Source organism: Apodemus sylvaticus, chromosome 6 (assembly GCF_947179515.1).
Source record: "Apodemus sylvaticus chromosome 6, mApoSyl1.1, whole genome shotgun sequence".
NCBI lineage: Eukaryota > Metazoa > Chordata > Mammalia > Rodentia > Muridae > Apodemus > Apodemus sylvaticus.
Window position 1 is genome coordinate 14,374,576 of NC_067477.1, and position 15,876 is coordinate 14,390,451.

General features: G+C 48.1%; 1 protein-coding gene across 4 annotated transcripts in view; it reads right to left on the reverse strand.

Moving 5' to 3' along the window:
- Positions 1–3,361: 3,361 nt before the first annotated feature.
- The window catches only part of Eml1 (EMAP like 1), a 177,355-nt gene continuing 164,840 nt past the window's right edge, over positions 3,362–15,876 (reverse strand). For all 4 annotated transcript variants that reach the window (XM_052185097.1, XM_052185096.1, XM_052185098.1 and 1 more), the window contains 7 exons: positions 14,981–15,048; positions 11,943–12,031; positions 7,272–7,369; positions 7,070–7,157; positions 6,486–6,581; positions 5,530–5,660; positions 3,362–4,815 (listed from right to left, as the gene is read on the reverse strand). In XM_052185097.1, the coding sequence (XP_052041057.1) occupies positions 4,690–4,815; positions 5,530–5,660; positions 6,486–6,581; positions 7,070–7,157; positions 7,272–7,369; positions 11,943–12,031; positions 14,981–15,048 (696 nt within the window). In that variant the 3' untranslated portion in view covers positions 3,362–4,689. The remainder of the gene's footprint in view (positions 4,816–5,529; positions 5,661–6,485; positions 6,582–7,069; positions 7,158–7,271; positions 7,370–11,942; positions 12,032–14,980; positions 15,049–15,876) is intronic.

Genomic DNA, 15,876 nt, shown 5'->3' on the forward strand with positions numbered 1-15,876 from the left:
GAAGAGACAGAAAGACAGAGAGAAACCCAGAGGCAGGAGACGAAGGGGGAGGGAGGGGGGAGGGAGGTAGAGCCACAGGTGGTAATGGCAGAGAAGTCACACATTTAGATGGGTTAGCAGAGAGGCTGCCTCAGCAAAGAGGGCAACAGCCTCCAACTATACAGACACTCTGTGTCTTTATTATCAAACCTCGCGTGCCCCACCCCCAAGTTCAAGGGTTCAGCCCATCGTGGCGGGAAGGTGTAGCAGGCAGAAGCATGAGGCAGATCATCACACTGGATCTGCAGTCTAGACACAGAGTCAGCATCTGCTCAGCTCGCTTGCTCCTTTTAATTCAACTCAAGATCCCAGCCCACGGCCTCAAGCCAGCCACAGTTAAAATGAATCTTCTTACCTTGGCAACCTAATCCAGATAATCCCTGATAGATATGGCTAGAGATTTGCTTCCTCGGTGACTCCGCACCATCGAGTTGATAACCAACATTAACCATCACAATAATTAAATATGTCCTATACTAGAGCCCTTCCCTGGCCGGCATGTGTGGAGTACGGATCCAGCAATCAAGGCTGAGAGAGAAAATGTCCACAGCGTTCTAGTTGGAGATATGGCCAGCTTCTAGTCACACACGTGGCAGCTGAGTTACCACTCTGAGGGCTGCTAGGCTGTTGAAAAAGGACAAGTCCAGATGCGAAGTGGACCTGCAGAGGGTGCCTCTCTCTACTGCCGGCCCATTCTGAGAGACATTTTGGCAATATCCAGTGTCTACATTGTAACAATCCAGTCCCATCCCTAGGCAAGGAGGGGAGAGAGGATAAAACCCACCACATAGACGCACAAAGAAACCATGGGGGGGGGGGTGCTGGTGAGATGGCTCAGTGGTTAAGAACACTTACTGTTCTTCTGAAGGTCCTGAGTTCAATTCCCAGCAACCACATGGTGGCTCACAACCATCTGTAATGAGTTCTGATGCCCTCTTCTGGTATGTCTGAAGACAGCTGCAGTGTACTTACATATAATAAATAAATCTTTAAAAAAAAGAAAAAGAAAACCATCTAAGGCTAGTCACAGGAGCATTGGTGATGTAATCATGAGCAAATATCCAGTAGATAAGGCATTTCAGAGGCTCCATAGCCTCTGAAAGGTACAGATTACAGAAGGCTTGGAGGAGACCTGCTCCTCATGCACATTATAGACATACAAGGTTAGGAGTTAGAGATCTTAAATGGACAAGCCGGAGAGAAGGTTCGGTGGACAGAGGGGCTTGCTGCCAAGCCTAATGAACCAAGTTTGATCCCCGGAACACACAGAAGAAGAGAGCCAACTCCCACAAGCTGTCCTTTAACCTCCACATGTATAGGTCATGGAACATGCAGGTGCAGTTGCACACCCCCCCCCCAAATAAAATAAAACTTTCAAAAGATATTTTAAAAGAAATTTGGGAGGAAGATTCCTTGGGGGTGGAGGTGGTGGAGTGGATCTGTTGATCACACTGCCTTCCGTCCAGAAAGGAAGAACAGGGCTCATTTCTGACTCATCCCAAGGCACGTGGAGAGCTTAGCACAAGTTCCCTGCGTTTGTGGTTCGTGACTGAAAATTCCAAAGGTAAAAGGGGCAGCTTTCAGTCAGGGGCTCAGAAAAGGCTGGCGTCAGGAGTGAGGAACAGACATGACCTCTCACAGAAGTGAGTGTCCGTGCGAGAGAGCCAGAGTGTGTCGGCTCAGATCCTGCCTTACAGCACCCACCACCCCAGCTTCAGATGGGGGACCCTCAAAGGAGGAAGTCACTCCTTAAACATGAATTCTTTCCTTGGTTCCAAAGGCTGCAGAGATGGCAGTGTCCTCCAGGAATCCTTGAAGACTCTCCTGAGCAGTCAAGTTGTACGCCTGTCCCCACAGAGATCACTCAGTGGAATAAGAGATTGCTTTTCTCCACACAGTGCTGAGAGCAGACAAGATGGGCTGTGTTCTGCTATCTTGCCACTAGGTGGTGCAATGCTTCTGACAGTGGAGCTGTCTAGGTAAACTGCAAGTTCTGTTTTGCCCAGATTTAAAGAGATGCTAAACACCAGTACAGTTTCCAGTGGATGGATGCTAAGACACCTGCTTGGTTTTTTAAAAAAATAATTTATTTTTATTTATATGCACTGGTGTTTTGCCTGCATGTTTGTGTCAGCTCCCCTGGAACTGGAGTTACAGACAGTTGAGAGCTGCCACGTGTGCGCCAGGACTTGAACCCGGGTCCTCTGGAAGAGCAGCCAGTGCTCTTAACCTCTGAGCCATCTCTCCAGACCTCACCTACTTGTTTTTTAAACCTAGAAAAGCAAATTCATTCTTATGCTTGCGCTGCAGACTCTATTACAGCCTTTCCCCCAACTTCCTGAATACAAGCAGAGACAAATTAACTTACTGGCCATAGGATGAGGGAGCCATCATTGTGTGCTATATGAACAATAAACAACACTATCTGTAAAGCTAACACTGGACCATTTAAATACGGTACCAAAGTAATACTGCTATTTAATACTATTTATAAACAATTACTATATAGTATATTTAATGCTAGCATGGTTGGATTAATATATATGTAATGTTATCATTATCTTCATAGCTAATAAAATATAAAATATCATGAAAGTATATATCCGAAATATGACATGTGTGCATCTCCCCTTGATTTATAAGTTGGTTGTGTCTGTACGTCACATGCTCCCTGCAGGTTTGACTGACTGGTCCCTCGTTGATGTGGCAATTTCAGAAAGTTCTGGAAACTTCAGTGGGTGGAGGTTTACTAGAGGTAGGTGGTCCCTGTGATAGCTGGCGTCTCTGGTGTCTTCCTTCTTGTTCTGTCCTGTTTCCTGACCACCAGGCAGTGAAGATGCTTCTCTAATTTGCTCCCTTCACCATGGCCAGGGCCGAATGACCGTGGCCTGAAACCTCTGACATCATAACCTAAGCCAAGTCCTCCCTCCCTGAGGTGGTTTCTGTCGGGTATTCAGTCCTGCTGATGTCAAAGAAGCCACTATGCAAGCTACCATGGGTCTCTTCCCCCTCCTTGATACCTAATTATTCCTACAACTGTCAATTAAAAGTGACCCTTCTGCCAATATTTACACAGGCAAAGAAACTAACAGTTGGGCTGGGTTATTAAGCCTGGGTTATTAAGGCAAGAAATTAAGCCAATTCCTTTAGCGTTGTCTGGGCTGGTGAAGGCTTCCACACTATCTACAACACAGAACTCCACATGCAAGGGAGCGTGGGAGTGAGCCCCTGACGGGAAGAGGATGTGGTATGGATGGGGAGACCCTAACTCATTTTCAACATTTTAATTTACATACTTTCAGAAACATAGGTCAATAAGAAATCCACTTTTCAGATTTTATTTCCTTATAGAATATATTTGATAAGGAGACATACAAACAGCTTCATCTTGAGTCACGTTATTTTCTGGCACCCTGTCCTTTCACGGTAGGCTAGCGATGGCAAGGGAAATGTCTTCAGTGTCATCCTTCATCACTGTAAACAACCAGTGATGCTATAGAGTTCAGAAAACTTAACTCGCTCACTTGCTTAAGCGAGTTTACAAAAAGAAATCTCAGCCTCGGTCCTTCAGTCTGTTTGTGATTCCTCTATTTAAAAAAAAAAATCTGAGATACAGTCCCCAATGTAAACAACCAGTTCAGTCTGTCACACGACGGGGAAGGCCTTCTTGACACCTTCAGACCCTACGTTCCACTCAGCAGAGCATGTTTCAGTGCTGTCACGAGAGTCAGGGAAGGAAACCGTGTCACGCCCAGAGCCTCGGAGGCGCTGCTCGCCACAGGCTGCCTCCACACTGAAGGCAGTCCCTCTACCACTTGACCTACTCGGTCTGGTACTAATGTACAGCACACACAGCAAGGCCCAGCCTTGGGCATTTTATCATTAAGTTGCTAAACTCTATACAAGGACAATACCGTATCATGCCATTAATGCGCAGAATGGTGGCTAAATGTCTCGCCACGGAGCAGGGCGCAGGAGGAGGGATGGGGTGCAGTTTGTGGAGGTGCTGAAGAGATTGGCTATTTCCTCAGGCAGGACAGTCTAACCAGAGCATGTAAGCACCTGTACGTCCACGGAAGCTCGGGGGTTCTGTTGTACAAACTGCTTAACCAGGGAGAACACAGCCCCTTTCTTGCCAGCCTCCCAAATGGAGGAATTAACGGGATTTTAGTTACATGGCCAAGGAAAGTCTGGCATTTCCTTCCTGATTCAGCTGGGCAAATCAGTCATGTGATTTATCCTTTTAGGACCAATTGGTCAACAATGACCCCAGTTCTGCACTTCATTATCATAAATATCTGACTTAACAAGGTGAAGCAGTGAAGACTATATACAATATTTTAAAAGGCATTCTGTGACCATTTTTGAAGAGTTCATAGAAAAGTGTCTATAAGGATACACCAGTCCCTTCTGTCGACGTCATGTACACCTTGGGAACTTCCTTTACCCAACATGCATTCTTTCCTGCCCTGTATAACAGAAGCGGACACGAAACCGCCTATCTGGTGTGATGCTCGCTGACTCCCCAGCTAAGGTAACTGGTAGCGGGACAGTTTTCCTGAGGTTTGTTAAGAGTCTGTAGACAAAACAGAAATCACAGTGACCAAGCGGAACGTGAGTCTGTCTCCGTGAGTTGGGCTCCCACGGAAACTAAATGACCCGCCACTGCATGATGCTTGTGTCTTTCCCGCCCGTGGAGATAAGGTGGCTGTCTTCATAGAGGAAGTCCACGTTGGTGACGTGGCTGCTGTGCCCACTGTAGATGTGGCTTGGGGCCTGGAAGAACATGACAAGGAAAAAAGCTTATGCAGAGCTGATTGTGGCCTCAGGAAGCGCTCAAGTTCTCAGCCTAAACTTCCGTTATTGTCCTCCTTGTGAGCTGATCTTGTCTGTGCATCTGCCTTGTGTGCAAGACACAAGAGGGGTATGGAAATAAGTCCCCAGTACAGAGGCCAGCACATGGTAGATCTGAAGTCAAGTACAGGCAATCTCAGAGGGTTGCCCCAGGCACAAGCCAACCTGAGAGACAAGGTCTCCTGAATGAAAGATGTTCAGATTCACAAAGGCCCAGGTAGGTAATCTAGGCATGGGGTTGGTTAGCTCAGTAGAGCTTGAGTGAGCATGGGGAGATAGGGAGTAGGTGTGTGTGTGTGTGTGTGTGTGTGTGTGTGTGTGTGAGGGTGAAGCCCACATAGCTGTAGAGACGTGTGTGTGTGTGTGTGTGTGTGTGTGTGTGTGTGTGTGTGTGTGTCTGTCGGGGTGAAGTCCACATAGCAGCAGAGATAGACATACCGAATATAAAAAGATTTGTAGGCTACGTCTGGGTTGAGGTCTCCCCAGGGTAGGGGGAGCCTCAGAGATTTCAGGCAGCAGATTAGCAGGATCATCTGCTGGCCCCCTCACCCACAGTTCATTCCCTTCTGGTTTTCAGACAGGCCAGACCACCGGTCCATTCCCTGTAAGAAAGATGGCAGATGGCCGAGACCTTACCCTGAACTGTGAGCACGGGTAGGAGAAGAGGTGAACTTTGCCGAAGTCATCACCGGTGCACAGGAGCTTTTTCTCGTGGGCCCGGCAGACGGCGTTGATGTCCGTTCCATCGGAGCCCTCCGGCCACACTCCTGGAACAGAGCACAGACAGAGCTGGAGACTTCAGGGCTGCAGCACACACAAGCTGGTCACCAGGGGCCAGGGAAAGAAAGCCACTTTCAGTCTGGGCTTTAGGATCAGGAGGGGAGCCGGGAGAATGCTCATCTCTAGCTCCCGCCTCTCTCTAGCTCCTGGCTGTCGTGTGTGTGTGTGTGTGTGTGTGTGTGTGTGTGTGTGTGTGTGTACCAGCTCCTCCGTAGGCAGAACACCAGGAGATAAGGAAACGCTACCCCGAGAGGACTTATGAGTTCCCACTGGCCTACTGACTCCCAATTGCTCAGACTGTAGCAACTTGTTATAAGCTATCTGTGAAAGTACTCCTAAGATGAGCTTTGAAAGAGGTGAAAGTTTTAGGCTCAGGGTCAAAGAATATAATAATCCTACAGTCTGTAAGTAAGTCAAGTGTGTGGTTCATGAAGGCACAACGCCATCCACACAACCACTGCTGGAGGGCCGTCCTGTGCCCCTCAGCCTTCTGGCCTAGCCTGAGCCCGGGAGCTGAGGTGATTGTGTGCCACGGCCCCAGGTGGGGACAGAGTAGATGGACAAGGCCGAGAGTGGTGGGGCCAGGGTTCGAGTCCCAGCACCTCCATGGCAGCTTGTAACTATGGGTAACTCCAGTATTGGTGGGGATCTTTAGTTTCCACAGGCACTGCACATACACAAAAGCAAAATTCTCATACCAATAAACAATTACATTTACAAAAAAATTAAAAATGAATCCTTAAAGACCGGAGGAGGCTTGGTCTCATGGATTAGAGCACACTCAAAGTTCAAAAGCAACGACAGACCCCTACCAAAGACATGGAATCCCAAGGTGCAGGTATAGGTGGCCCACTCGATGTCCCTTGTGGTTTCCACACTCACGACTTGCTTACAGGCTGACGGAACCCCTGGAGGAAGCAACAGCCTTGTGACTTCTCAGCTGAGGCCCTGGAGTCAGGCAGGGTCCTCAGAGCCACGCCCATCAGGGAAGACCACCCACCTCCCCACCCAGGGGAGCACAGCCACGCCTATCAGGGAAGACCACCCACCTCCCCACCCAAGGGAGCACAGCCACGCCCATCAGGGAAGACCACCCACCTCCCCACCCAGGGGAGCATAGCCACGCCCATCAAGGAAGACCATCCACCTTCCCACCCAGGGGAACACAGTCATGCCCATCAGGGAAGACCACCCACCTCTCCACCCAGGGGAGCACAGCCACGCCCATCAGGGAAGACCATTCACCTTCCCACCCAGGGGAACACAGTCATGCCCATCAGGGAAGACCACCCACCTTCCCACCCAAGGGAGCACAGCCACGCCCATCACAGGCCCATGGGAGTGTCTGAGTGCCCGGTGTAATATAAACCCCACAAGCCTGTTGCCTGTTACTCACAGTAGAGGATCTCGTAGTCCCCAGAATTTGACACCAGGAATTGCGAGTTCACGGACCAGTCCAAGTGGGTGATGAAGCTGGAATGGCCCTGGGAGAGGAGAACTCTGGGTAAGTTTCTCTTGCCTTTCTGAGCCTGGCGGATGCTACGCCGCTGCAAGGAACTGACCACATGAGCATCCCCAGGAAACAGAAAAAAACGTACGGAGCACTTGCCAACTCGTGTGTATTTCCTCCCGTTGTCCGAAACTCCGTATATATAGATGCAGTTGTCATGGGAGCCGATGGCTAAGAAGTTCCCGTCTGCAGAAACAGGACAGACGCAAATGTGACATCAGGGTGACGCCATTCATGGAAAGAGAAAAGGCCACGGCAGAGTCAGACGTGAACTACTCAAAGGGAAACATTGGTTTTCAGTGTATCCTATACTGATTTCAAAGTTCTCATTTGAAAAATGCCCATGGGATCCTGATTATAGAGGCTGGCAAAAGTTTATAAAATCTCTTCTTTCAAATTTCCAAATTATAACTTTTTAGGTTTATTTATTTTATTTATTTATTTGTTTGTTTGTTTGTTTGTTTATTTTGGTTTTTTGGATTTGGTTTTTTTTCAAGACAGGGTTTCTCTGTATAGCCCTGGCTGTCCTGGAACTCACTCTGTAGACTCAGAAATCTGCCCGCCTCTGCTTCCCAGAGTGCTGGGATTACAGGTATGTGCCACCACCACCTGGCTGGTTTATTGATTTTTATGTATGTGTATTTTGTCCACATGTATGTTTGTATGTGTGTATACCGTGTACATACAGTGGCCAGAAGAGGGAGGGCATCAGACCCCTTGAAACTGGAATTACAGATGGTTGTAAGTTGCCACGTGGGTGCTGGGAATTGAGCCCAGATCCTTTGTAAGAGTGGTTAGTGCTCTTAACCACCGAGCCATCTCTCCAGGCCCTAAATTTATAACTTCATAAATAGTATAAAAGCCTTCCCTGGCTGTCCTTCTCCCCAGCCTGCAGGATGGAGACCCAGTTGCTTGGTATCTATAGCTACAGCCTTCTTCACAGAGCCCGGATGCTACAGGCTTTCCCATAACTTCCCGAGGCTCCACCTCAGTGGATTCTCCTCCCGTGTCAAGGAAGGCTGGGCTGTTGGGCTGCAGTGCTGGTGCTGAAATCCCAGACAAGGCATTTGGTAAGTGTGGCAGAGCCCTTCCGGTAGCGAAGACAGGAAGCAGCATAGGAGTGGTGGCCTCAAGTTGTTGGGAGGGGTGCAGAGGATGGAGCGATTGAGGACGGGTGTCTCCGACCAGCCTGCTGCAGGCCACCTCTCATGTCCTTCAGCCAGGCTCGCTCAACAACCTTTAGAAAGTCCCTGGCAGCCACCGGCACACACCACCACCACTTCACTGAGTTCCGTCCCCATAGGAGGAGACTGCCTAGGGTGGCATGGCCCAGAAAATGGTATTTTAGGGTGTCCCAGCAAAACAGGGAGGAAGGCAAGAGTGGAACAGCCTAAACAGTCTGAGAGCCAGAGGGAGAGAGGCTGTGGGGGTGGGGGTTACTACAGAAGCTGGGGTACTGACCAGAACATCCACACTGCTGCCTCTGGACAGGGCCAGGGAGCTGCGGAATGGAGTGAGGACATGTCCTTGTGCTAACACCGTCTGATGTGATCGCAGCTCTCTGCACTGACAGCCTCACACAGAATCAATACAAAATTGAGAACAGAGAATGCACGTGGGGAACTGGAAGTATCTGTGAGCTGAACACACGTCAAATGTCTGAGACAGGGCTCGGGCAGTGAGTGGGGTGACTTATGGCTTCAAGCGTCTGTACCAGGAAAGAACATTATCCCATAAATAACCTATGTGTTTGCCTTCAGAAGCAGAAAAGCAGGAACTCAACATAAATAAACTAGAGATGGGGGGAAAGGAAATAAATCCCAGAACAGAAAAATGATAAGAAAACCCACCAGTGTCACACGGAATTGGCTCATTGCAAACAGAATTCAGCAAGATTGACGTCAACTGAGGCAATAGGAGAGAAGACATCAGTTTCCAGCATCAAGAATGAGAGCCAAGCTACTTGCAAGCAGCCTTGGATAAAGCCCAGGGATTAAAATCAAATACTGTGCATGTTGGTACTGGTGAATTACGTAATTGCGGACAAAGCACCTTCCAAACAGACCCATATCACCAAACTGCTCTGAAAAAAACACTCAAAATAAAGCTGCATTTAAAAAAAGGCATCGATTCGGCTGTTAACACGCCCTCCCCCCAAAGCTGGGTGTGTGGTGCACCCCAGCAGGCAGGATGGACTGTTAGGAGTCTTAGGCTGGTGCAGGCCACCGCAGCCAAGTGTATTCTGGTGATGATTACATATCAAGACCCTGGGGCTGGAGAGATGGCCTAGAGGTTAGGAGCACAGACTGCTCTTCCAGGGGTCCTGAGTTCAATTCCCAGCAACCACATGGTGGCTCACAACCATCTGTAATGGATCCCATGCACTCTCCTGGTGTGTCTGAAGACAGCTACAGTGTACTTATAAATCTTTTAATAAAAGACTCTGCCTCCAGGAGGATTTCTGAGTTCAAGGCCAGCCTGGTCTACAGAGTGAGTTCCAGGACAGCCAGGGCTATAGAGAAACCCTGTTTCAAAAAACAAAAAACAAACAAACAAACAAAACAGGGCTGGAGAGATGGCTCAGCAGTTAAGAGCACTAACTGCTCTTCCAGATGTCCTGAGTTCAATTCCCAGCAACCACATGGTGGCTTACAACTATCTGTAATGAGATCTGACACCCTCTCCTGGTGTGTCTGAAGATAGCTACAGTATACTCACATACATAAAATAAATAAATCAATCTTAAAAAAAAAAAAAAACAAAACCAAAAGACTCTGCCTCCAAACCAAACCAAAGTATACACACAAAGACCACCATGAGCCGTATCTCCATGGTTTCACTGAGGTCATGTGAATTCCCTCCCTCCCTCTTCCTTTCCCTTCCTCCCTCTTTCCCTCTCTCCCTTTCTCCTTCCTATAATTATACTTCGCAAGCTCAGGAAACAGGAGCGACCTGTCTCCTCACACTCTCTAAGACCAATAGTATTTTACTAATGACGACATCACAGTGACTAATGCTACATACCAACATTCCTCACAAACTTGAATACAAAACCCTTCACAAAATAGGGACGACTTAGAAAAGACCTGAAACACTGCCAACAGTATTTATTAGAGGAATGCAAAGTTGGTTGAATGTTGGAAAGTTAATATGCCTCATTTAAAAGGAACAAATGCACCTTCTCCACCCCTTTCTTTTAAAGACAGGGTCTTACTATGTAGCCCTGGCTATCCTGGAACTCCATATGTAAACTAGGCTGGACTTGAACTCCCAGAGTTCCTCCGGCCTCTGCCTCCTGAGTGCTGGGACTAAAGGTGTGCACTACCACACAAGGTTCATTTTCTTTTCACATTTCCCATCCTAACAGATATAGAAAAGCATTTGACAAGTCCCAACACTTCTTATGCTGAGATCAATCCAGAAAATAGAGAATGTTCCTGTGATAAATGGCACCTCTGTCCCTGAAGAAACACTGAAAGCAAAACCAGAGAGTTGGCCTGGCCATTCCTGTTCACACTTTACTAGAGGAACCAGCTATGTAGTGAAAGAGAACTTTAGATCCAATGCCTTTAGATCTTTAGATCCAACGACACAGCAATTTACAGATGATCTAACATCATATAAAAAAATCCTAGAGATTTATACACTCATAAATATACATAAACCACACATGCACATGTACCACAGTACACAATACATACATCACACACATGAATCCCATGTACATATGTATATAAAAACATACCCACCCACATATATATAAATTATACTCACACACATATAAAGCACACATGCACATATACACATTCCACACACAAACACCACACAAACACCACACATACCCACACACACCCCACACACCATCCATACATACACAAACCACACACATCCATACACACATTCACAAACCACACAAATATATACACATATATTAGACATGAACTATACACACCACACATATGTACACAAACCATATAAACAAACACATACAAACCACACATGCACACATACACACACATACATATACATATATGCACATGACACTCCCCATCCCTAAAACTCATTAGTTAAGAAAGGTGAATATATATATATATTAAATTTAAATAATTCAATTTCTAATTTTCAATTCAATTTTATTGCTACATATGAGTAACCAACCATCTGAAAATAAAATTCAGAAAAAAATAACAAAAAATAACAGGAATAAGTCTAGAAGAATAAACTTATCAAAAGGGCTGGGAGACAGATCCTGGGATCTCATACCTGCACAGCCCACAAGGTGGTTCGAGCCGTCTCCCTAGCCCCAGGGACCTGTGAACTACACATTTGTAATGCACTAGTGACGCATCTTGGAGGGTTGTGAAGGCAGCAGAGCGACCCTTCCAAGTGGTAATGAGGTGGAGACTCACCTGACGCGCCTGTCTAATTCTGTGTTTGCCATTTTCTGTAAAATAAGCTGGGAGTGGTGCTGCAGGCCTTTAATCCCAGCACTCAGGAGGCAGAGGCAGGAGGATCTCTGTGAGTTCAAGGCCAGCGTGGTCTACAGAGTGAGTTCCAGTGCTACACAGAAAAACCCTGTCTCAAAAAACCAGAAGGACTAGACATTGGGTGGAGGATTTGTAATACAAAGTTAAAATGCAAAGTTCGCCGTCTAGTTAGCACCACAAGCTTCTGTTAAGTTCCCCGTGGTAGAGTTTTGTCAACCCGTTTCTTATACAAAATTGCATTATTTGTGAGAATTTAAAAGCTGAATTCTCACCTGGAGAATACCGCATCACGGACAGCTGCTCATTCCCATCCGTGTGGACGGTGACCAAGTCCTTTGTCTCCGTGTCAAACACAAACCACCTGTGGTAAACATGAGAGGTGTGCTGTGAGCTGTTTGGTGAAATGCAAGGCTGTTCCAAGAGCAGAAGTGTGGTCATCACAGGGGTGTATAAACCCACTCAGCTCTTACTTAAGCCCCCCCCCACACACACACACCAGCTTTCTCTACAGAAAGGAGGGGCACGTTGACAACCGCTCGAAGCTCTTCAGAAGTTAGCACTGATGGCTTTCTCGGGGACTTGTTTGCACGTGGGAAGCAGTAAAGCCGTGGTCGGGGAGGTGTGCGAATCGGGCACTAGAGCCTATCGGAGGCACAGCAGAGACAGAGCTGTGGACATGCGGTGGCTGCCCTAGAGCTCTAGTCCAGGGTGAGGAGCAGAAAATGGTGTGCTAAATATCAGAATGATGGCACTCACAGGCCACGGCTGTGACTCCCGCTACTGTAGTCTTAGACCTGGATGACAGATGCAGAGACTCCACCTTCCTCAATACCATTCTGGACCTAACTACCCACCCAGGGACGCTTCCTGGAACTTATAAGTTGCTTCCAGCTGGGATTTCTTGCATCTGTGACAACCGTTACCTTAGACATCCCACTGATCTCACTGAGGCTGGCACACAACACATGCACTGGGGTCAGCCAGAGATTTACACAGAGTGGTAGCATTATGTCATATGTCATATAGTGCAACATATGTCCCCTGTGCCATCCATTCTACCATAGGATACTTCAACTATGAATCCTGTCACGTGCCATCTGTCAGCAGATAGATGATGGTGATACTTATCCCGTAGGGCCTACTGAGTTAAAGCTTTGATGTCTTAAAGAGACTTAATTGGGAGATGGTATGTATTTTTGTGGGCGAGTCCCTATGTGTGTACAAGAGTGAACCTGTGTGTGAGCTTTGTAGACACGTGCAGTACCAAAGGACACCAGCAGAGGGAGCCAGATCTCCCAGATGGTTGGGAGCTGCCTGATGAAGGTTGGGGGTGAGGGCAAGAGGGGACCAGAAGGGACAAACCTGGATCCTCCGAAAGAGCAGTTAGTGCTCCTAACTGCTGAGCCGTGTCCCCAGCCCCCTACAAGCATTAGTGGCTGTCTTTATAAGCCACATGTAGAAAAGCAGATTCAGACTGGAATTTGTTTTGTTTTTTTTTGTTTTTTTTTAAATATTTATTTATTTATTATATGTAAGTACACTGTAGCTGTCCTCAGACACTCCAGAAAAGGGTGTCAGATCTCTTTACGGATGGTTGTGAGCCACCATGTGGATGCTGGGATTTGAACTCATGACCTTTGGAAGAACAGTCGGTGCTCTTACCCGCTGAGCCATCTCTCCAGCCCTTGTTTTGTTTTTTTGCAAAGGACTATGGGAGTGAACATCTCAGACCATACATCTAGAGCTACAATAGACTCAGTTCCTCCTCAGCTCCCTCCTCAGCCAGGGTGTTGCTTGATTTCATTCCACTCACCTTTCGTCAACCTTAGTCCTGAAAATACTGAATGGAAAATTCCAGACATTTTTTTGTTTTACACAGTCTGTCCCAAGGAGAGCATTCCGCTCATGTCATCTCCGTAAGGAACCGAGCCCTTTGACCCCATCTCAAGAGGGGGCGGGGCAGCAGCCCAGCACAACCAGACGTCTCGATGCAAAACCATATATATATGTATAGAATGTTTATGGTCACAATGGATCCTCTGATTGTTAGTTCCTGCCATTCAGTTCTCTCTGAGCCAAATCACTCTGTTAAGTCTCATCACAGGCGTGTATGAGAGAGCTGGGTCACATGGGGTTCCAAACCCACATTTCCAGACATCCAGCAGGGCTCTCGGACCACACCCTTTGAGGGTTGCTCCACTGAGTCAGACTACACAGAAGCACGGCCGGACGCTGCCAAACAGCGCTGCCAGCCCCCGCCGCTATCACCTGCTAGGCAGTGTCCCTATGGACAACAGCTTTTTCAGTCATCGGTGTTGGTGGTGTCACCACATCTCACAGACAAGAAAGACAGTCAGAGAGTGTACCTAACTGGCTCACGGGTTCACTGCTGCTACATGGGGAGGCTGGGGGCCAGCACAGATCTACTGCCCACCACATGGTAGAGGAGGCTGCTGAGAGGACGCCGAGTCTGGACACGAGGCCCCAGATCTGGGAACTTTCTACAGTGCTGAGAGCTTCTCTAGCTGAGAAGGCGGGCCTCGTTTCTCGGTGCCTTGGAATGTTTTCTAGCCCATTTCAAAAGCTGAGGCTCCTGCTATAAACTCTACGACAGTGGTTCTCAACCTGCCTAACGCTATGACCCTTTAATACGGTTCCTTATGTTGTGATGACCCAGACCATAAAATTATTTTCATTGCTACTTCATAAATGTAAGTTTGCTACTGTTATGAACCATAATACAAAACTCTGTGTTTTCCCGTGGTCTTTGGGGGTCGTGACTCACAGGTTGAGAACCACTGCTCTAGAGCAGGGTTCTGGGAGCTCTGGAGCCTCTGGAGCTGGAGGTAGATGGGGTGGGTGAGGGTGAAGCTGGGGAGTCAGGCTGACAGATCTGGCTTTCCTCCGGGTTTCCACTGAGAAGGACTCAGTTCGCTTTTGAGTTTTGACTGACATCTCAGCAAATGACCGCAACTAAGAAGATGCAGGTCTGGGCTGGAGAGATGGCTCAGTGGTTAAGAGCACTGACTGCTCTTCCAGAGGTTCTGAGTTCAAATCCCAGCAACCACATGGTGGCTCACAACCATCTGTAATAAGATCTGATGCCCTCTTCTGGAGTGTCTGAAGATAACTACAGTGTACTTACATATAATAATTAAAAAATCTTAAAAAAAAAAAAAAAGGAAGGTGCAGGCCCCACCCCTCCCCCACCCCCCACCATTCCCCCCACCCGGGGAGGCTGAGACATCTAGCTCCTCCCCCGGACTCTGTGGGCATAGGTTGTTCTGGGGCAGCAACGTAGGGCGCTTACCTCCCAGTCAGTGTCCCGACTGCAACCACAGACCCAGAAGGATGAAAACCAGAGGACTGGGCTGGATCCTAGAATATTTTAAAGAAAATGTAAACATATGGCCAGACAGGGCAAGACGGCACAAACCCCCCCGTGCAGCGTTCTCCTCGGGCTCCACAGCTCTGCTTGAAAAGCCTCTTTTCTGCCTGCAAGAGACGCAGACCCACTTGAGTCCCTGCTTCCATCACAGCATATGCCTGCCTTCGGCATGTCTTCGCCCACCCTAGAGTCTGCCCTATCTACAGTAATCACAGAAGGCAAACGGGTGAGTGCTCTTTTCTGGGCTGTAGCTTGTGCATCCGGACCTTGCTCTGACCCCTGGGCCCAGTGGGAAGCTGGTCAAACGGTGTGCTTGGTTTATCTGGGAACACAACCACTGACCCCCACCAGGGGAGTTGTGGAAATTGGAGCCACAGAGATGGTACTAGATAAACTGAAACCTCCAGAGCAGACGCCAGCCATGCCATCTTTAACCCCTTCCTAAAGAGGTAGCTATCATTAAGTCAGTAGGCTGGCAGATCCCAAGTGTCCTTGACCAAACCCGACAGGCTGTTTCTGTGAACAAGCTCCCGGGAGCCACACAGCTGCTGTCATATGGAGGTACTGAGGCATGGAGAGGCTAAGGGTTTCCATCCAAAGTCCTGGGGAGGGTAGACAGAGGGTCTGGGACACTGCAGGGCTGGGGTTCCAGGTCTGGTCCCCAAATTTGGTTAGGCCAAAGCCGTTAGCTGTCTGGCAAGGGGCAGGGAGGTGGACAGCTGACAGCCATGTCCACGGACCCACAAGGGCGCTATGCGCCCTGATGGCCTCTGCTGTGGAAGTGCCGACCCTTAGTGCCTTCTACTCTGTTGCTGAGC